The following is a 21,876-nucleotide window of genomic DNA, read 5'->3' as shown; positions in this document are numbered from 1 at the left end:
TTGGCCATGCTTCCTTTGTCAACTTGAACTTCTGACAACAAGGAGGTTACACCAAGTGATCCTCAGCTCATCTAGAAGTGCCCCCAGTCATTTCTCTGATGACTTGATGATTTCACAGATCCTCTCTGTCTCATCTCCTGCCGTTGCAGTGTAAGCCTATCGAGGCTGCATTGTCAGAGTTTGGAGGAAAGCGCTTGCGTCAGAGCTCACTGTCCTGCTATAAAAGCGCAGGCTGCTGCAGCAGCGAGCAGTCGAGGCATAAACCTGAGACCTTCACACAACTCCACACACACACACACACAAAGAGGAGAGGGAGAGCAGCTCGTCCTCCCACAACTCAGCCATGAGTAGCATCGGATATGACCCCTACTACTCCGCCTCACCGTACAGACGCTGGTATGTCGAGGCTCCCCCTCGTGTCGTGGTGAACCGAGGGAGGACCCACTCCGTCTACTCCTCTCATGCCTCCCCGCTGTCCTCCTCCCGTCATCAGTACTCCTCTCCCGGCCGGGTGCTGCTCTCCTCCTCCTCGCAAGCCTCGTCCGTGGATCTGGAGCTCAGCCAGGCCGCCCAGATCAGCTCAGAATTCCGCGCCGTGCGCACCCAAGAGCGCGGCCAGCTGCAGGACCTCAACGACCGCTTTGCCGGCTTCATCGAGAGAGTGCGTGAGCTGGAGCAGCAGAACCGTGCTTTGGAGGCAGAGCTGCTGCTGCTGAGGCAGAGGCACAACGAGCCGTCCCGCCTGAGAGCGCTGTACGAGCAAGAGGCCCGGGCCCTGAGGGCCGCCGTGGATGAGGCCAGGGCAGAACAACAGGCCGTCCTGGGACAGAGGGAGCGGCTGGAGCAGACCCTGAGCGCCCTGCAGGGTCGATATGAGGAAGAAGTGCTGGCTCGGGAGGAGGCAGAGGGCAGGCTGATGGACGCCCGCCGCGAGGCCGACCAGGCTGCCTTAGGTAAGGCCGAGCTGGAGAAGAGTGTCGAAACTCTTCTGGAGGAGCTGGCCTTCCTCAAGAGGATCCACGAAGGCGAGGTGGTCGAGCTTCAGGCCCAGGTCCAGCTTGGCGTCCAGGTGGCGGTAGAGTCAGAGGCCGCAACACCTGACCTCTCCGGGGACCTCAGGGACATCCGGTCCCAGTATGACAGGCTGGCAGCAAGAAACATGCAGGCAGCAGAGGAGTGGTTCAGGGGGAAGGTGGGCTCCATGACCGAGACCGTGACCCAGCACAGCGACGCCGTGAGAAGCTCCAAGGACGAAGCGGGAGAGTACCGGCGCCAGCTCCAGGCCCGCCTGCTGGACATCGACGCGTGCCGAGGCATCAACGAATCCCTGGAGAAACAATTGCATGAGATAGAAGACAAGCAGAGTGCTGAGATAGACGCTATGCACGTCAGTATGATGTATTATGAATTATTCAGATTGTTTGATTTTATTATGGTGTTTCATTTCATTTCATGTTCATATGTGCTTTTGTGTTGACTCGTCTTCTATTTAGGACACCATCGCAGAGTTGGAGAGCGAGCAGAGAGGCACCAAACAGGAAATGGCGCGCTACCTGAAAGAGTACCAGGACCTTCTGAATGTCAAGATGGCTCTGGATATCGAGATCGCCGCATACAGGTGAGAAGCAACAACAGTGAGGCTGAGAAATCCAACTGGATTTCTGAAAATGAAAAGAAGCGATGACAACAAAGACATCAAATGTCTTATTAGTGTTGATTTTAGCATGTTAAAGTGTTGCATAAATACCTAATTATGGCGAGACACAAGATTTAGATAGATTTAGAGGTTATGCACAAGGTCATTTAAGGTGAAAATATGTCAACATTTAAGAAGAAGGCACCTGTATGTCAGAGTGCATTAGCAAATTTGAACAAAGCTATAGTATTTCTCATGTTTTATATATAATATATATATATAATATATATATTATATATATATTATATATATATATAATATATATATATAATTGATTTATGTTGATGATAAAAGTCTTATCGATAACATTTTTATGTATATTAATCGTTTTGTTTTTTTAAATAATACATCCACAGAGCCTTTAGAAAGGTGCCGAATAAAAGTATGGCTTTCCTGAAAAAACTGTTATGATTGCGAATGAATCATTTAAAAAAATTTGGCAGGTGCAAAATGAATGTTGTGTTTATCTCTGTGGAAGATATTTGATGTTCAGTTCCCACTTCTAACAACATGTGATCCAATAATAAAACGGCGTTTGTATCACGTGGTATCTCTCGGTCATCAGTTAGTGTGGAAAAAACGGATAAATTGCTGAGATTGATGGTAAGTGACTGGCAACGACTTGTTGTGAAGTGAATGCAATGGAACGGGGGAGGGAGATTGCGACATCTAGTGGCTGAATGTTATTAATGTTCACTTTTCACACTTTATATCAGAAACCGTAGCATTGAGTGTTAATACATGGCCACTAACTGAGTTCCCATCTACTGTACTACTCATCACCTGTCTTTTCACCGACCTCTACAGGAAGCTGCTGGAAGGGGAGGAGTCTCGCTTCAGTGTAGGAGTGGCTGGGGGCGTGTCCTCCATGTACGGTCACAGTTACTCAGCGCCCTCCTTCGGCCGGCCCATCCTCTCCAGCATGAGCTCAGGCTCCTCCTACCTGGTGACATCACGTCTGCTCAGCTCCAGCTTCAGCACCACCGAGGGGATCATCTCTGCCAGCCACGCCCAGCAAGCAGAGGCCAGCCCACCAGGGGAAGAAGAGGAAGAGGAGGAGGAGGCGGAGGCAGAGGCAGAGGCAGAGGAGGAGGTAAAGGAGGAAGAGGAGGAGAAAGAAGAAGAAGAAGGAGGAGAGGAGACAAAGGAGGAGACAAAGGAGGACGAGGAGAAGGAGGATGAAGAGGGAGGAGAGGAGGAGGGAGATAAAGAGCAAGAAGACAAAGAAGTGGCTGAGGGAGATGAAGAGGCTAAGGGAGGAGATGAAGAGGCTAAGGAGGGAGAAGAGGGTCAGTGCATTGTTGTTGATTATGTTCTTTGATAGCTAAATTAAACTTCAATTATTAAGGTCGTGATGACAAATAATACAAATCTTAAATCTATTGATACAGGTGGTGATGAAGAAGAGCAAAAGGAAGAGGTGACAGAGGCTGCTGAAGACGACGGGGAGAAAGAGGACAAAGGAGAAGGAGAAGAGGTCAAAGAGGAAGCACAAGAGGAGGTAAAAACAGAAGGAGGTGATGACAAGGGTGAGGAGGTAAAAGAAGAAGAAAAAGAGGAGAAGGAAGAGGCGAAAAAAAGCAAAGAGAAAGAAGATAAACCAGATGCCAAGAAAGACGACAAAGACGACAAAGACGACAAAGACGACAAAGACGACAAAGACGACAAAGACGACGACAAATCTGACGACAAAGACGACGCCAAAGACGCCAAAGACGACAAAGCTGCTCCGAAGACAGATGACAAAGCTGACGCCAAAGACGACGCCAAAGACGACAAAGACGACGCCAAAGACGACAAAGCTGCTCCGAAGACAGATGACAAAGCTGACGCCAAAAAGGAGAAAGACGAGGGAAAAGCGGCCAAACCTGAAGCCGCGGAAGAAAAGAGCACAAAGGGTAAAAAGTAAGCCAGTAGCCTCGGCAAACTTCAATCAAGACTGTCCATTAGCCCCTTCCAGCATAACCAGTAGAGGCATCTACGCTATCCTCTCAAATCTGCTTGTTTAACATGATGCTCAATAAATCAGTCCAATAGCCATTTATAGCAACAAATCATGGTCAACTGCTTGCCAATATCCAGAGTAGTCCATAAAGGTCTGGTTGCACACTTCCTGATGAGTGTAATATGTGTAATTGCTGAATGCAACGGTGAGCGTGTGAGTTTTTGGTGGTTAAATAAACACCTCTTAAAGCCATGTGTGTCATTGATTTTGAGCTTTGTAATCATAAATATGTCCTGATGTATCTTTTAACACCTGGCAAGTAGATGGAAGAACACAGATTTACAGCATTATAGCCTCTGGAAACGATGTTGTTCTGTAATCACCTTGCCGGTGGTTGGTGAGAAATGTATGTCATTCGCTAATTTCCCCAGTCGATCAGGCGATTACAAAACAGTGACAGTGACTCATTATATCCTAACATGTTACTATTTATTGTGGAGCCTAAAGGTTTTTTAAAGTCTGACACTATGGGGCTCCCTCAGACAAAATCAAGACAAATGCGGCCCCCCAAAACAACCCCTCCCCAACCATTTTAATGGGACATTCTGACAAAAAGAATATTAATAGTGTAATGCAGCTATTTTCAACCACTAGGCCGGGGCCCACTGGTGGGGCGCATAGGTGCTGCCAAATGGTTAGATGAACTGCTATTCTGTATTTCAGAGGTTATAGCAGGCTCACTTTTAAAGCTAGAGTGAAGATACTGGCATCATATGAAACTATAAAAACCTAAGGAATCCATCGGTACCAACCAAGTCATACTAGCTTGTCGGGAAGGAGGTTAAATAATGCTCCAAACTAAACGCTACATTTTGGTGAGGAAAAACTGCCATGGCCATTTTCAAAGTGGTCCCTTGACCTCTGACCTCAAGATATGTGAATGAAATTAAGTTCCATGGGTACCCACGAGTCTCCCCTTTACAGACATATATGTCACAGATGCAGTGACACAAAATCAAGCAATTTTTAAAACCAGTAAAAGCGTGTGGTGAGGAAATATAACCCTGAATACTTAAGGATTCATAATGGCAGGCAGTCATGGGTGAGGGTAAGATGAATATCTATGTGGGTCATTACACCTGAAAGTGGCATAACACATTATGTCATAGCCCAGTTTGTCATTTATTTGGGAAGGTGGACATTTTTTAACAATCGGAAGTGGGCCTCGAGTTACAAAAGGTTGAGAATCCCTGGTGTAATGTGAGAAAAAGTTAATATCATTTTTTGTCACTCCTACTATTATCTTTGTCTTCCTGCTATTTGGGCTATAATCAATCATGCTCTTGGAATAATTACAGTTCCCATAATGCTCTGGTGGATGTAAACAGGAAGTCAAATGTATATATTAAGTGAGTTAGCTTTGCTGTGGGCTACAACTTTAGCCCTGTATTTTAAGCCACTATTTGTTTAAATTTGACATTAAACAACATTAAAAGTATGACGAATTAGCTAGTAGAAGTTCCTGTTTGCAATGCATCCATGGGATATGCAGAACAACTTATCACTGGGTTAATTTAAGAAGAAAACCTAAAAGCGTGAGGATTTCCAGGTAAGTTCTGCAGGAACACGCGTCTATGAGTTCTACAGGTGTTTGTGGACGTTTATTCGTAATGGACATCGTGTGTATCATGTCTGTGTGCAGGTTTGACTGAGTTATGACTGCGACAAGTGCCATTTTTTTACGTAAATAGCCTCCATGTGATGCGTGTCATGATCTGCTGCTGCCACTGCTGACTGTTGGTAAGCCAACCACACCAGACTACTATATTAATTTCCCATAGTTTTTTAAAATATAGCTGTCCCTGTGCTGCAACAGCATTAACTATGGTGGCTAATATTATAATGTTAGTGCTAACAACTGCCTCTGCAACTGGTATCTACTTGTGGTTCTGTTACATTACATTTTAGCATGTCAAAAAGAAAAACATCTTAGTGTTTTTATCACTTAAACAGGAAGTAAACACATAGGCTACCTCTTTAGATAGATAGATAGATAGTAACTTTATTGATCCTGAGGGAAATTCAGCAGTTTCCAGCATCATAGTTCCATAGTGCAAAACATGTTAGTAAAAAGGCAGTAAAAAAGTTAGGAGTGCAAAGTATCAAGTACAAAAAAATATACCAGATATAAAAATACAAGGAGATAAAGAAATCTGTTAAAACTGAATATAGTGCAGGGTAACAGCTGTGATACAGGACTATTAAAACAGTGAATATAGTGCAAAAAATGTATATAGTGCTGAATCATAAAATATAGGAGATATACAGTAGAGACTGTTTAGGGGGATTAAGAAAAGTCAAATATGGAATATAATGTGGGATGAGAACTGAGGTAGAGAGTTTTTTAAAAATGGACTTAGGTGCTGAATAAAGCTGTTAATTATTGGTATAATACAGTAAAAAAAACAGTCTATAAATGTGCAGAGTAGCGCGGTTCGTGGTGTGCAGAATTAAAAAAGTAGCTTAGTCTATGAAGGTGCACTGTGTGCACTGTGTGCATTATTATCTGTCCTCCTTTAGGAGTTTGTTGTTCCTGCTTGTGACCCATTTCCAGTGGCCGCTGTTCAGCAAACGTTACATAGTGGCTTTAAAACTCTACTAGTAACCTGAGCACCAACCAACAATATCTAAACTGAGAACAAAGTTCTTCAAATACCCTGTCCCACCCAAAACAAAAGAAATTCACCACAAAATAATGAAAGGATTTTACCCTTCCAGTGATTTTTTTTTTTTTTAGATTAAGATTTGGCTTTGAGAGCAATGAATGTGTTTTCTGTAAAGGTGATATTGTATAAACCACAGAGCATCTCTTTGTTTCATGCTCTCATACCCAGGTGTTCTGGAAACAATCCATGGAATAGTTAAAGGGACTGTATGTAAGTTTTTACACATATAAACATATTTAAAGGGACTGTTTGTAAGAATCAGAAATGCTTGTTAAAAGCTACACCTGTGTCCGTTAAGTCAACGAAAGTCAGCGTCGGGCTCACGCTTGCTCGCTCTACATAGACATGAACGAGCATTGCTCAAAACAGTGAGCTAAATCTGAGCCCGAACAGCGGCCACTGTGGCCACAAGTGGCAATTACAGGACGATGGTAATAAATGCTAAAACATACAGTTTGGAGAAGAGTCGTGAAGTCAATGAAATGACTCAAACTTTATCTAGACTTTGCTAACATTAGCCACCATAAGATACTGGTCATACTAGACCGAGTACACCTATAAGGCTAGTACTAATAGTCGAACAACTCCATAGAGTATTACTGAATAGAGCAGATGTGCGTTTTAACTTTTCATTTATAAGAGAAATAATGTTGTTTTCTTTCAAAAGCTACATATAGTCACAGTTGTATTGTGTCTAAACTGAGACACATTACCAGATGAATGGACGCATACACTGTAGCTGCACCTATGCCATTTGTTACGGTAATTGCATGCTTTTATTGACAAACTAAGAGACATGATGATGGTGATAATGATGATTACTCCGATGTGAAAGTGTGTTCTGTTTTATTATTCCACCTACATGTGGAATATAAAAAAATGGCACCCATTGAGACTGTAATTATATGTTGATATGTTGAAGATGACCTTGTTTTTGCAATTACATGAAATTACTACTTTTACAAAAAAGACTAGTAGTGACAGTTTACATTCTGTTTCACAAGTACATCTATAATCTTCTGTAATGTGATAGGAGATCATCCACACAAACACCCACTGATGCACATTATCCTCTGACACCTGGCAGCTCCCAGCAGCTGCTCTGTTATTTTTCTCCCTTGGGTAGACATTGAGTGTTAGACGGTCTGCAGCACCAAGCTCTCTGCATCAGGTATGGTGCATACAGCCCTGATTATATAAATCTTTAGACACTGATGCAGTGTGATTTCTTTACACTACAGCCTTTTTCAGCGATAACATCGGGCCATATACTATTTTGCTGTTGACAAAAAATAAAACAAAACCACATATTTAACACCTTTCGCCAAACTAGTTCACTAGCACATCTGTCCAATTTAATCCAATTTAAAGCTGAAGACATACAGACGTAGGCAAAGTTGTTGGTACCCTTCTGTTAAAGAGAGAAAAACCCACAATGGTCACTGAAATAACTTGAAACTGACAAATGTAATAATAAATAAAAATTTACTGAAAATGAACTAATGAAAATCAGACATTGTTTTTGAATTGTGGTTCAACAGAATCATTTTAAAAAACAAACTAATGAAACTGACCTGGACAAAAAATTATGGTACCCCTAGAAAAGATGTAAAATAATGTGACCATAGGGACATATTAAACTAAGGTGTGTCCTGTAATTAGCATCACAGGTATCTTCAAACTTGTAATCAGTCAGTCTGCCTATTTAAAGGGTGAAAAGTAGTCACTGTGCTGTTTGGTATCATGGTGTGTACCACACTGAACATGGACCACAGAAAGCTAAGGAGAGAGTTGTCTCAGGAGATCAGAAAGAACATTATAGACCTTCATGTTAAAGGTAAAGGCTATAAGACCATCTCCAAGCAGCTTGACGTTCCTGTGACTACAGCTGCACATATTATTCAGAAGTTTAAGGTCCATGGGACTGTAGCCAACCTCCCTGGACGTGGCCGCAAGAGGAAAATTGATGACATATTGAAGAGACAGATAATACGAATGGTAACCAAAGAGCCCAGAACAACTTCCAAAGAGATTAGAGGTGAACTCCAAGGTCAAGGTATATCAGTGTCAGATCGCACCATCCGTCACTGTTTGAGCCAAAGTGGACTTAATGGAAGACGACCCAGGAGGACACCAAATCATAAAAAAGCGAGACTGGAATTTGCCAAAATGCATATTGACAAGCCACAAAGCTTCTGGGAGAATGTCCTTTGGACAGATGAGACAAAACTGGAGCTTTTTGGCAAGTCACATCAGCTCTATGTTCACAGACGCAAAAATGAAGCATCCAAAGAAAAGAACACTGTACCTAATGTGAAACATGGAGGAGGCTCGGTTATGTTATGGGGCTGCTTTGCTGCATCTGGCACAGGGTGTCTCGAATCTGTGCAGGGTGCAATGAAATCTCAAGACTATCAAGGCATTCTGGAGCGAAATGTGCTGCCCAGTGTCAGAAAGCTTGGTCTCAGTTGCAGGTCATGGGTCCTCAAACAGGATAATGACCCCAAACACACAGCTAAAAACACCCAAGAATGGCTAAGAACAAAACATTGGACTATTCTGAAGTGGCCTTCTATGAGCCCGGATCTAAATCCTATTGAACATCTGTGGAAGGAGCTGAAACATACAGTCTGGAGAAGGCACCCTTCAAACCTGAGACAGCTGGAGCAGTTTGCTCACGAGGAGTGGGCTAACATACCTGTCGACAGGTGCAGAAGTCTCATTGAGAGTTACAGAAATCACTTGATTGCAGTGATTGCCTCAAAAGGTTGTGCAACAAAATATTAAGTTAAGGGTACCATTATTTTTGTCTAGGCCAGTTTCATTAGTTTGTTTTTTTAAATGATTCTGCTGAACCATAATTCAAAAACAATATCTGATTTTCATTAGTTAATTTTCAGTGAATTTTTATTTATTATTACTTTTGTCAGTTTCAAGTTATTTCAGTGACCATTGTTGGTTTTTCTTTCTTTAACGGAAGGGTACCAACGATTTTGCCTACGTCTGTATCTTTCAGCAATACATTAACCCGTAAACTGAGAAATAATTATTGCCCATCCTTTCAGCACGGTCAGTCAAACCTTATCACACTCCAAAATTAAGTATCCACTCAACTGTAATGAAATTGATTAATGGCATTAATTTAAATAACTTTTTATATTAGATTACCATAAATAAGTTACATCCTTGGTTGATAACTCCATTAACATTATTGGCAAGTTAGTCAATATTTAAGAGCTGATTTTTATGAAATTATCTTGGTCTGAATATCAATCATAAATCTCAACACAGCATACATTTATGTGACTGCTAGAACTTCATCTGGTTATTTGTGAAATCAAAAAGGTATACATCTGGAGGAAGGGCCAGAGAAAACAGCTACATGTCTTTTGTATTTTTATTTATTTGGTTTTTTTTTGAAAAATGTATTACCTTTTTAATATTCATTAAAGCCATCTCCACAGATTGGTATCAGTAATATGTTGTAGTTAAAACCATTTGAATCAGTATTAGTTAAATTAGTTGACCACATTAAATCATGCGGGGTTATATTATATTTCTATTGCTCCTCTTTTTATATATATATATATATATTTTTACAGAGAAGCAATAGAAAGCACCCTGACTGGAAACATTACATAATTGTATGGTTCTGCGGCGGGTAATCAAGAACATCATTGGTGCCCATCTACCGAGCATCAGTGATATCGGTGAGGTGAGGTGCCCGCGCAGAGCCCAAAGTATATTAAAAGACAATCTCCACCGGAGTAACAACCGGTCCACTTTAGTTTTTTTTTCTTGTGTTGCATAAACAGACTACAACTTGCATTTCAGTGTGCAACCCTGTGTTGTAGAATAACAATAAATGAACCTTGATGTAATAACGTTTTAAACTTAAAGCCATTAATTTCATAGCTAAATATGTATTAATCTAACTACTATAATGTAATGTTTGATATCAGTATATATATACAATTGCAAAACATATCCTGATACATTAATATGAAATGACGAGACACAATCGTTGTTGTTTTTTTACTTCATTATGACATTTATTGAGCAAATGCTGCTGGGAAATCGATCATGATGAGTAAAGTCATGGGATTGCAAACAGTAGCACCTCATTTAATTCTGTATTTAAATTCAAGTCCATCCTATATGCATACAAGAATGCATGATATCTGCGCATTTACAGTTATTTGATTTTTTCAGTTGCACTCAGTAAACATAACAGACACTGATAAAAAGCATGTTTAAGGCTAGGAGTTTCTTCAGGTTTCGTTAAGCTGTGTTTATCATAGCGCTGCCCGTGTCTTTCTTCTCTGTACGTCGTTGTATTTGCTGTCTTTTTGGCTCAGTTGGTATCTTAACATGTCAAATAAGGCATCTTCAGTGGAGGACTGAGTGTGTAGAGGACCACAACCAGCACCATCCGCCCCCCATTTTACTTATACTCAAAAAACCTCTCAAATTCAATAATATTTCTCTCACTCTCCCACCCGCTTTACATATATTCCTTTTACATATTTACTCTTTTTACAGTGTATTTCTACCATACATACAGATGAGAGGAAAGTCCTCCCCTCTCCTGAGCTAGCATGCAGAGACCCCCCCCCCCCCCCCCCCCCTCCCTCCCTCCCATGAACTGCAGAAAGAAAGGAAAAGAGGATTAAAATGTCTCAGTCGCTCGCTCCTGACCGCATCTGCAGCAAAGCCCTGTTTTAAAGCTGTCACTCAACATGCATTTTTGAAATTTGTAGCATTTTTAAGTTTTGGCTTCTCTCTATGATTTTGTTTTGTATGTTTGAGAGTGGTTATCTTTATTACATCGCTCTAGCTGTATGATTTTCTTTGTTATGTTAGTTCTGGGTTGATTGCTTATCTCCGCGTCCTCTCCTCTGGACCGCCTCCGCCGCCGGATCAGCCGCCTGGCGTCTGCTTTATTCGGCCTCTGTCACCTGCTTGATGGACTGGGTGGAGTGCTTCTCCGTCTTCTTGCTGGTGACCAGCTTCTCCTGAACCACCTCCTCCACCTCGTCATTCACCGTCTCGGTCACGGTGATGGACTTGGTGACGTGCTTGGATCCGTCCTCTCCGGTGGTGATCGTCTCCACGGTTTTGGTGATCGTCACCTTCTGGCTGCCGTCTTCCTTCACGGGGCTCTCGTCCACGCCGTTGGCGAGCACGTCATCATCCTCTTTCCCCTCGTCCTTCTTCTCTTTCTCTTCCGGGCTGCTCTTGTCTACGTCGCCATTCATGGCAACATCCTTCTTTTCTAGGTTCTTGTCGTCTGTCGAGTCGCTCTTTTTCTCTGATTTCTCCTCAGCAGCTTTAGGGACCTCAGGCTTGGCGATGTCTTTCTTTGGGGATTCTGACTTGGGGGACTCGGCTTTTGGGGAGCTGGGTTTTGGGGATACAGACTTTGGAGATACAGGCTTGGGGGATAAGGATTTAGGAATCTCGGGTCTAGGTGATTCAGACTTGGGGGATAAAGGTTTAGGTGATTCAGACTTGGGGGATCCAGGTTTAGGTGATTCAGACTTGGGGGATCCAGCTTTAGGTGATTCAGACTTGGGGGATCCAGGTTTAGGGGATTCAGACTTGGGGGATCCAACCTTTGGGGATTCAGACTTGGGGGATCCAACCTTTGGGGATTCAGACTTGGGGGATCCAAGCTTTGGGGATTCAGACTTGGGGGATCCAACCTTTGGGGATTCAGACTTGGGGGATCCAAGCTTTGGGGATTCAGACTTGGGGGATCCAAGCTTTGGGGATTCAGACTTGGGGGATCCAACCTTTGGGGATTCAGACTTGGGGGATCCAAGCTTTGGGGATTCAGACTTTGGAGAATCAGGTTTTGATGCCTCGGTTTTGGCAGCTTCTTCCTTCTTGGCCTCCGGCTTTGCGGCTTCTGTTTTCGGAGCTTCCGTCTTGGCTACAACTTCTTCCGATTTGTCGTCCGCCTTCTCGTCTTTCACCTTCTTCTCGTCTTTTTCGCTATCTTCCTTTATGCCTTTATCCGCATCCTCTTTCTCCTCTTTCTCTTCTCCACTTTTGGATGCTTTGTCGCTGCCGGCATCTTCGTCCTGATCGCCGGCCTCCTCTTCGGCGGCAGCTTCCTCTTCTCCTCCGCTGCCCTCTTTGTCTCCGGCCTTCTCTTTGTCAGGAGAGGCTTTAGACTCCGGAGCTTTGGAGCACAACACCGTCTCCTCAACTTCCTCTTCTCCCTCTCCTCCCTCCTCTCCTTCATCGCCTCCCTCTGCATCATCACCATTTTCTCCCTCATCCCCTCCCTCGCCTTCGCCCTCTTCTTCCTTTTCTCCTTCTTCACCGCCTTCTCCCTCCCCCTCTTCTTCCTCATCGCCACCTTTTCCATCCTCGTCCTCCTCTTCTTCCTCCTTAGCGGGCGCACTGGCGCTGACTTTGGCCTCAGTGGCGGCTACAACTTCCTCCTCCTCGCCGCCCTCTCCCTCTTCCCCCTCACCTTCTGCTTCCTCTCCCTCTCCCTCTCCCTCCTCTTCCTCTCCCTCATCTCCTCCGCTCGCGAGCGTGGCGGACAGCTCTTGCGCTATCTCCGCCAGGTCCTCGTCGATGTCAGACTTTTCTTCGTCCTCCACCCTCGTCTCCTCAATGATCTCTTCCACGAACTTGTGGTGCACCTTGAGCTTGGGAGCGTCTGATTTAGACTTTGAGATTTTGGTGGGGGTGACCGCCTGGCGATAAGGATAGGTGCTGAAGTGGGTCTCCTCGCCCTCTAGGAGTTTCCTGGAAACAAAACAAATAGATTTTAATAATCACTTTTTGGCCACAGAGAAAGGTACATGGTAAATGTTAATTCTACTACTTTTCAAATGTCAGTATATACCTGTATGCAGCAATCTCGATATCCAAGGCCATCTTGACATTGAGCAGGTCCTGGTACTCGCGCAGGTGACGAGCCATCTCCCATTTGGTGCTCTTGAGCTCATTATCCAGCTGGTGAATCGTCTCCTGCAGGAAAAACAAGAGCAGACACGACACAAGGTTGATTAAGTACAACAAAAATACATACACATATTCATTAGCAGATTAATTTATGTAGCTTTGAATGTCATCGTTCACGAATTACCAAGACCTATAGCAACAATTTAACAAAACCTTTTTTTTTCCGAATTGACCTTCAATTTAAACTCATTTCCTATTAATTCAGCCCTCTTTTATTCTTCGTGCACATTTGTATGAACTCCACAGACTCTGTGCACCAAAGTCTCGAATATAATCTGACACAATACAGTATTCTAGAGAAGTTGAATGCCTCTTTTTTCTTTCAAGGACAGCCTCCACACTGTGTCAATACACCCCCACCCCCAAAATCTCAGTGGTATGATGTAAGGCACACAGCCAATGAAGGCATCAACCCATTGCCTCTGACTCAGCACTACGGATGGAGGGAGGGAGGGAGGAGGGGGAGTCTGCTGCAGTGTCTCCCTTTAACCATTTGCTGACACTTGAAGAGTGATTTGTAAAGGAACTTGGAAGCGCAGTGACGCGCTCTATGGCAATCATTACGCAGCAGAAAAATGTTTCAACACAGGCCCTTAACCATGATATAAAAGAAGAAAATACGATCCGTTTGACTGTTATTAAGCAAGTTGGCTTTTTTTCTGCAAAACTGCGTCACTAAAATTTTGAAAATATGAACTATTAAGTACATTAACTTAATCTATCCATCATCATAATAACAACTCAAACCCTGATTATTCCATTTCAAACACACAAAACATTAAAAAACATGAAATAAGTTACATATAGAATATTAAAAAGTCTATGTTTCCAGATTCTTTCTAAACACTGCTCATGGAGTTTAATCTTGGTCTCTGTCTGTGGATGTGTGTGACATTTTGTTGACTGCTCTTGTTGACCTTGTTTTTATTCTGCACTATGTCTGCAAAGCACTTTTGGTCAGCTCATGTTGTTTTAAATGTGCTATAGAAATAAATTTGACTTGACTAGAATATTAAAAATTCTATGTTTCCAGCTCTTAATTATGAAATATTAAGTACAATAACTTAAATCTATCCATCATCATAATTACAACTCAAACCCTGATTATTCCATTTTAAAAACACAGAAAAAAACATATATAAATAAGTAACATAGAAAATGGAAAAACATAGACTTTTAATTATTATATATTATATAATATTTAAAAGTCTATGTCTCCATCGCTTTTTACGCACGGCTCTGTGCGCCTTGGAGCTTGTGTCTCTCCATCCATATATACCTGCAGGCTGGACAGATCGCTGTTGTGTCTGTCCTCGATGTCGTTCAGCTGTCTCTCCAGCGAGTCTCTTGTCCCGCGGATGGACTCCAGCTCCACCGTCTTGGACTGCAGCTGGCGCCGGTAGTCTGAGATCTCATCTCGGGCGGACTTGATCGCGTCCTTGTTCTGCTCCGCGGTCTCGGTGAGCTTGGAGAAGCGGCACATGAACCAGTTCTCCACCTGCTGCAGGTTCTGGTTGGAGTGGCCCTCCAGCTCGCAGCGGATCTCCCGCAGCGCCCCGGTGATGTCCGTCTTCTGCAGGTCTCTCCTCTCCACGGTCACCTGCGATTCCTGCTGGATCTGCGCGATGAGCTCGCTCACCTCCTCCTCGTGGTTGTTGCGGATGAACGCGATCTCGTCCTGCAGCGATTGAACTTTCTTATCCAGCTCGGACTTCGCCAACTCGGAGTCGCTCGTGTCTTTCTTCAAGATGCGGATGATCGCTTCAGTCTCCTCTCGGATGCGCGCTTCTTCATCGAAGCGATCTCTGAGCCTCTGGATGTCCTCGTCGACGTGATCGGTGTCCAGCTGGATCTGCGTCTTGTCGTGGTGGATCTGCTCCAGCATGGATCGCAGCTCTTGCAGCTCCTGGTCGTAGAGGTCGCCCAGCTGGGAGCGAGACACCTGCTTCTGCCGCAGCGCCTGGATCTCGTCCTCGATCTGCTTGTTCTGCGTCTCCAGGTAGTGCACCTTGTCGATGTAAACCACGAAGCGGTCGTTGAGACCCTGCAGCTGCTCCTTCTCGTTTGAGCGCTTGTAGTCTCCGTTCATCAGCATGCCAGAGGTGGTCTGACTGTTATAATCAACGCTGTCTGCGGAGCTGTAGGCTCTGGTCACCGGCATGTTCGCGCTCCTCTTGTAGGAGGAGGTCGTGGTGTTGGATCCGGGGCTTGCTCTGGACCAGGATTGGGAGCGAAAGCCGCTGGATGGGGTGCCACCACCACCACTGGAGCGGCTGTAGCCGTAGCCGGTCGTCCTAGTATCCATCATTCTCCTGAAGGGACTCCCTACCGCGTCCACCGGGTAACTCATCCTCCGGTCAGACTGTATACCGGGGAGGATGTGCGCAATGAAGAGGGGGTGAACCGGTTGCAGGAAGGTGAAGTGAAGGCGTGTATAGGGAAGAGTGTGTTTGTGTGGGTGTGTGTTGGGTGTGTGTTATGTGGTGTGTGTATGTGTGTATAGGTGAGGGAGTGTATGGCTAACACAGCGACTGAATGCTTCTCTGCCCGCTCCTTTTATATCTGAGGCGTCCAAGCAGTTTTGTGCTGTCCATTGCTGGAAGGGGAGTCTGAACCACGTGGTCTGGCAGGCTGCCATGCGAGTTAGTCCCATTTGAATAGATAGATAGATAGATAGATAGATAGATACACTGTAAAAAAGGATTTCGTAGGGCAGTAGATATAACTCATGCAAATGGTTTAAAATGTTCTAATTTATATTAGTCAACAAGGAAAATATATAATAATGGGTAAATTATATCTCTGTTACCTGTTTATTAACAGTAACACCTGCAACATACAAAAAAAATGTAAAAAAAGTAATTAGTTGTGTAATTTACTGAGAAATGTTGGGTAGACTTTAGACTTTACCTAATTTCTTCTAGTGTGGCATAGCTGTTAAATTAAGGTACTCTTTACTCAAAACATAGTGTGAAATCTACCCAACCAAACTGAGTGCAAATTGTTACCTCACATATATTGAGTAGATTCTATAGGTTTGTTGTTCCAGTGTAGATAGATAGTTAGATAGATAGATGGATGGATGGATAGATAGATAGATGGATAGATAGATAGATGGATAGTATATTTAAGATTATTTTGGAAAAAATAACCTATACTTTAAAGTAAAAAAACATTGTGCAATATCTTCAAGTCAGAATCCTGAAATTCACCATTATGATTCAACCAATGAAGATATGAATTTGACATGACTGATCTCATGACTGTCCCCCACACTGCCTGTTTTTAAGTCAAACCTCAAAACGCACTTTTATTCCTTGGCTTTTGGCTCGGCATGAGAGTTGACTATTTAATCCCTTTTTCCTTTCCTATCGGTCTTAACGCTCTTATTATTTGAATGTCCTGTTGGTTTTAAGTTGGTCTTAGTGTTTTATTGTGTTGTTTTTATGTTTTTATGTATAATTGTACAGCACTTTTTTAAATGTGCTTATAAATAAATTTGGATTGGATTTGATTGGATTATGAAACAACCCTAGCTGAATTTGGTCCTGTCATTTCAGCACCACGGACAGCGACCAGCAAAACATCAGTCAGTTGTTTCCTGGGCTGAAAAACTATCTGTGATGACATGACAGCAGTTTTTTTTTGAGGTTATTGAAGTGAACTATGAGTGCATGAATTCTCTGTCTGCTGATTATTGCTGACACAAAGCCTGAGGACTGTGAATACTTGGCCATGCTTCCTTTGTCAACTTGAACTTCTGACAACAAGGAGGTTACACCAAGTGATCCTCAGCTCATCTAGAAGTGCCCCCAGTCATTTCTCTGATGACTTGATGATTTCACAGATCCTCTCTGTCTCATCTCCTGCCGTTGCAGTGTAAGCCTATCGAGGCTGCATTGTCAGAGTTTGGAGGAAAGCGCTTGCGTCAGAGCTCACTGTCCTGCTATAAAAGCGCAGGCTGCTGCAGCAGCGAGCAGTCGAGGCATAAACCTGAGACCTTCACACAACTCCACACACACACATACACAAAGAGGAGAGGGAGAGCAGCTCGTCCTCCCACAACTCAGCCATGAGTAGCATCGGATATGACCCCTACTACTCCGCCTCACCGTACAGACGCTGGTATGTCGAGGCTCCCCCTCGTGTCGTGGTGAACCGAGGGAGGACCCACTCCGTCTACTCCTCTCATGCCTCCCCGCTGTCCTCCTCCCGTCATCAGTACTCCTCTCCCGGCCGGGTGCTGCTCTCCTCCTCCTCGCAAGCCTCGTCCCTGGATCTGGAGCTCAGCCAGGCCGCCCAGATCAGCTCAGAATTCCGCACCGTGCGCACCCAAGAGCGCGGCCAGCTGCAGGACCTCAACGACCGCTTTGCCGGCTTCATCGAGAGAGTGCGTGAGCTGGAGCAGCAGAACCGTGCTTTGGAGGCAGAGCTGCTGCTGCTGAGGCAGAGGCACAACGAGCCGTCCCGCCTGAGAGCGCTGTACGAGCAAGAGGCCCGGGCCCTGAGGGCCGCCGTGGATGAGGCCAGGGCAGAACAACAGGCTGTCCTGGGACAGAGGGAGCGGCTGGAGCAGACCCTGAGCGCCCTGCAGGGTCGATATGAGGAAGAAGTGCTGGCTCGGGAGGAGGCACAGGGCAGGCTGATGGACGCCCGCCGCGAGGCCGACCAGGCTGCCTTAGGTAAGGCCGAGCTGGAGAAGAGTGTCGAAACTCTTCTGGAGGAGCTGGCCTTCCTCAAGAGGATCCACGAAGGCGAGGTGGTCGAGCTTCAGGCCCAGGTCCAGCTTGGCGTCCAGGTGGCGGTAGAGTCAGAGGCCGCAACACCTGACCTCTCCGGGGACCTCAGGGACATCCGGTCCCAGTATGACAGGCTGGCAGCAAGAAACATGCAGGCAGCAGAGGAGTGGTTCAGGGGGAAGGTGGGCTCCATGACCGAGACCGTGACCCAGCACAGCGACGCCGTGAGAAGCTCCAAGGACGAAGCGGGAGAGTACCGGCGCCAGCTCCAGGCCCGCCTGCTGGACATCGACGCGTGCCGAGGCATCAACGAATCCCTGGAGAAACAATTGCATGAGATAGAAGACAAGCAGAGTGCTGAGATAGACGCTATGCACGTCAGTATGATGTATTATGAATTATTCAGATTGTTTGATTTTATTATGGTGTTTCATTTCATTTCATGTTCATATGTGCTTTTGTGTTGACTCGTCTTCTATTTAGGACACCATCGCAGAGTTGGAGAGCGAGCAGAGAGGCACCAAACAGGAAATGGCGCGCTACCTGAAAGAGTACCAGGACCTTCTGAATGTCAAGATGGCTCTGGATATCGAGATCGCCGCATACAGGTGAGAAGCAACAACAGTGAGGCTGAGAAATCCAACTGGATTTCTGAAAATGAAAAGAAGCGATGACAACAAAGACATCAAATGTCTTATTAGTGTTGATTTTAGCATGTTAAAGTGTTGCATAAATACCTAATTATGGCGAGACACAAGATTTAGATAGATTTAGAGGTTATGCACAAGGTCATTTAAGGTGAAAATATGTCAACATTTAAGAAGAAGGCACCTGTATGTCAGAGTGCATTAGCAAATTTGAACAAAGCTATAGTATTTCTCATGTTTTATATATAATATATATATATAATATATATATTATATATATATTATATATATATATAATATATATATATAATTGATTTATGTTGATGATAAAAGTCTTATCGATAACATTTTTATGTATATTAATCGTTTTGTTTTTTTAAATAATACATCCACAGAGCCTTTAGAAAGGTGCCGAATAAAAGTATGGCTTTCCTGAAAAAACTGTTATGATTGCGAATGAATCATTTAAAAAAATTTGGCAGGTGCAAAATGAATGTTGTGTTTATCTCTGTGGAAGATATTTGATGTTCAGTTCCCACTTCTAACAACATGTGATCCAATAATAAAACGGCGTTTGTATCACGTGGTATCTCTCGGTCATCAGTTAGTGTGGAAAAAACGGATAAATTGCTGAGATTGATGGTAAGTGACTGGCAACGACTTGTTGTGAAGTGAATGCAATGGAACGGGGGAGGGAGATTGCGACATCTAGTGGCTGAATGTTATTAATGTTCACTTTTCACACTTTATATCAGAAACCGTAGCATTGAGTGTTAATACATGGCCACTAACTGAGTTCCCATCTACTGTACTACTCATCACCTGTCTTTTCACCGACCTCTACAGGAAGCTGCTGGAAGGGGAGGAGTCTCGCTTCAGTGTAGGAGTGGCTGGGGGCGTGTCCTCCATGTACGGTCACAGTTACTCAGCGCCCTCCTTCAGCCGGCCCATCCTCTCCAGCATGAGCTCAGGCTCCTCCTACCTGGTGACATCACGTCTGCTCAGCTCCAGCTTCAGCACCACCGAGGGGATCATCTCTGCCAGCCACGCCCAGCAAGCAGAGGCCAGCCCACCAGGGGAAGAAGAGGAAGAGGAGGAGGAGGCGGAGGCAGAGGCAGAGGCAGAGGAGGAGGTAAAGGAGGAAGAGGAGGAGAAAGAAGAAGAAGAAGGAGGAGAGGAGACAAAGGAGGAGACAAAGGAGGACGAGGAGAAGGAGGATGAAGAGGGAGGAGAGGAGGAGGGAGATAAAGAGCAAGAAGACAAAGAAGTGGCTGTGGGAGATGAAGAGGCTAAGGGAGGAGATGAAGAGGCTAAGGAGGGAGAAGAGGGTCAGTGCATTGTTGTTGATTATGTTCTTTGATAGCTAAATTAAACTTCAATTATTAAGGTCGTGATGACAAATAATACAAATCTTAAATCTATTGATACAGGTGGTGATGAAGAAGAGCAAAAGGAAGAGGTGACAGAGGCTGCTGAAGACGACGGGGAGAAAGAGGACAAAGGAGAAGGAGAAGAGGTCAAAGAGGAAGCACAAGAGGAGGTAAAAACAGAAGGAGGTGATGACAAGGGTGAGGAGGTAAAAGAAGAAGAAAAAGAGGAGAAGGAAGAGGCGAAAAAAAGCAAAGAGAAAGAAGATAAACCAGATGCCAAGAAAGACGACAAAGACGACAAAGACGACAAAGACGACAAAGACGACGACAAATCTGACGACAAAGACGACGCCAAAGACGCCAAAGACGACAAAGCTGCTCCGAAGACAGATGACAAAGCTGACGCCAAAGACGACGCCAAAGACGACAAAGACGACGCCAAAGACGACAAAGCTGCTCCGAAGACAGATGACAAAGCTGACGCCAAAAAGGAGAAAGACGAGGGAAAAGCGGCCAAACCTGAAGCCGCGGAAGAAAAGAGCACAAAGGGTAAAAAGTAAGCCAGTAGCCTCGGCAAACTTCAATCAAGACTGTCCATTAGCCCCTTCCAGCATAACCAGTAGAGGCATCTACGCTATCCTCTCAAATCTGCTTGTTTAACATGATGCTCAATAAATCAGTCCAATAGCCATTTATAGCAACAAATCATGGTCAACTGCTTGCCAATATCCAGAGTAGTCCATAAAGGTCTGGTTGCACACTTCCTGATGAGTGTAATATGTGTAATTGCTGAATGCAACGGTGAGCGTGTGAGTTTTTGGTGGTTAAATAAACACCTCTTAAAGCCATGTGTGTCATTGATTTTGTGCTTTGTAATCATAAATATGTCCTGATGTATCTTTTAACACCTGGCAAGTAGATGGAAGAACACAGATTTACAGCATTATAGCCTCTGGAAAAGATGTTGTTCTGTAATCACCTTGCCGGTGGTTGGTGAGAAATGTATGTCATTCGCTAATTTCCCCAGTCGATCAGGCGATTACAAAACAGTGACAGTGACTCATTATATCCTAACATGTTACTATTTATTGTGGAGCCCAAAGGTTTTTTAAAGTCTGACACTATGGGGCTCCCTCAGACAAAATCAAGACAAATGCGGCCCCCCAAAACAACCCCTCCCCAACCATTTTAATGGGACATTCTGACAAAAAGAATATTAATAGTGTAATGCAGCTATTTTCAACCACTAGGCCGGGGCCCACTGGTGGGGCGCATAGGTGCTGCCAAATGGTTAGATGAACTGCTATTCTGTATTTCAGAGGTTATAGCAGGCTCACTTTTAAAGCTAGAGTGAAGATACTGGCATCATATGAAACTATAAAAACCCAAGGAATCCATCGGTACCAACCATGTCATACTAGCTTGTCGGGAAGGAGGTTAAATAATGCTCCAAACTAAACGCTACATTTTGGTGAGGAAAAACTGCCATGGCCATTTTCAAAGTGGTCCCTTGACCTCTGACCTCAAGATATGTGAATGAAATTAGGTTTCATGGGTACCCACGAGTCTCCCCTTTACAGACGTACTGTATATGTCACAGATGCAGTGACACAAAATCAAGCAATTTTTGAAACCAGTAAAAGTGTGGTGAGGAAATATAACCCTGAATACTTAAGGATTCATAATGGCAGGCAGTCATGGGTGAGGGTAAGATGAATATCTATGTGGGTCATTACACCTGAAAGTGGCATAACACATTATGTCATAGC

The 21,876-nt window shown here is 44.2% G+C and overlaps 2 protein-coding genes across 5 annotated transcripts; one reads left to right on the top strand and one right to left on the bottom strand.

Moving 5' to 3' along the window:
* Positions 1–163: 163 nt before the first annotated feature.
* Positions 164–20,955, top strand: LOC141757056 (neurofilament light polypeptide-like). 4 transcript variants are annotated; one of them, XM_074617216.1, is made up of 5 exons: positions 164–1,387; positions 1,494–1,618; positions 2,504–2,985; positions 3,088–3,233; positions 20,278–20,955. In XM_074617216.1, the coding sequence occupies exons 1-5, from the start codon at positions 344–346 to the stop codon at positions 20,665–20,667; spliced, it is 2,187 nt and encodes a 728-aa protein (XP_074473317.1). In that variant the 5' UTR covers positions 164–343; the 3' UTR covers positions 20,668–20,955. The 4 variants fall into 4 exon arrangements, with proteins under 4 accessions (XP_074473317.1, XP_074473318.1, XP_074473319.1 ...); XM_074617217.1 differs by lacking the exon at positions 3,088–3,233 and adding an exon at positions 20,026–20,065 and having other exon boundaries at positions 169–1,387; positions 2,504–2,966; positions 20,168–20,955; XM_074617218.1 differs by lacking the exon at positions 20,278–20,955 and having other exon boundaries at positions 169–1,387; positions 3,088–3,893.
* On the bottom strand, positions 10,999–15,911 carry LOC141757055 (uncharacterized). The gene is made up of 3 exons (XM_074617215.1): positions 14,631–15,911; positions 13,233–13,357; positions 10,999–13,132 (listed from the first exon to the last, which is right to left on the bottom strand). Exons 1-3 carry the CDS (start codon positions 15,699–15,701, stop codon positions 11,308–11,310), a joined length of 3,021 nt encoding a protein of 1,006 aa, XP_074473316.1. The 5' UTR covers positions 15,702–15,911; the 3' UTR covers positions 10,999–11,307.
* Positions 20,956–21,876: the final 921 nt, after the last annotated feature.

Source organism: Sebastes fasciatus, chromosome 19 (genome assembly GCF_043250625.1).
Source record: "Sebastes fasciatus isolate fSebFas1 chromosome 19, fSebFas1.pri, whole genome shotgun sequence".
Classification (NCBI taxonomy): Eukaryota; Metazoa; Chordata; class Actinopteri; order Perciformes; family Sebastidae; genus Sebastes; species Sebastes fasciatus.
This window is presented reverse-complemented; position numbering and strand designations above follow the sequence as displayed.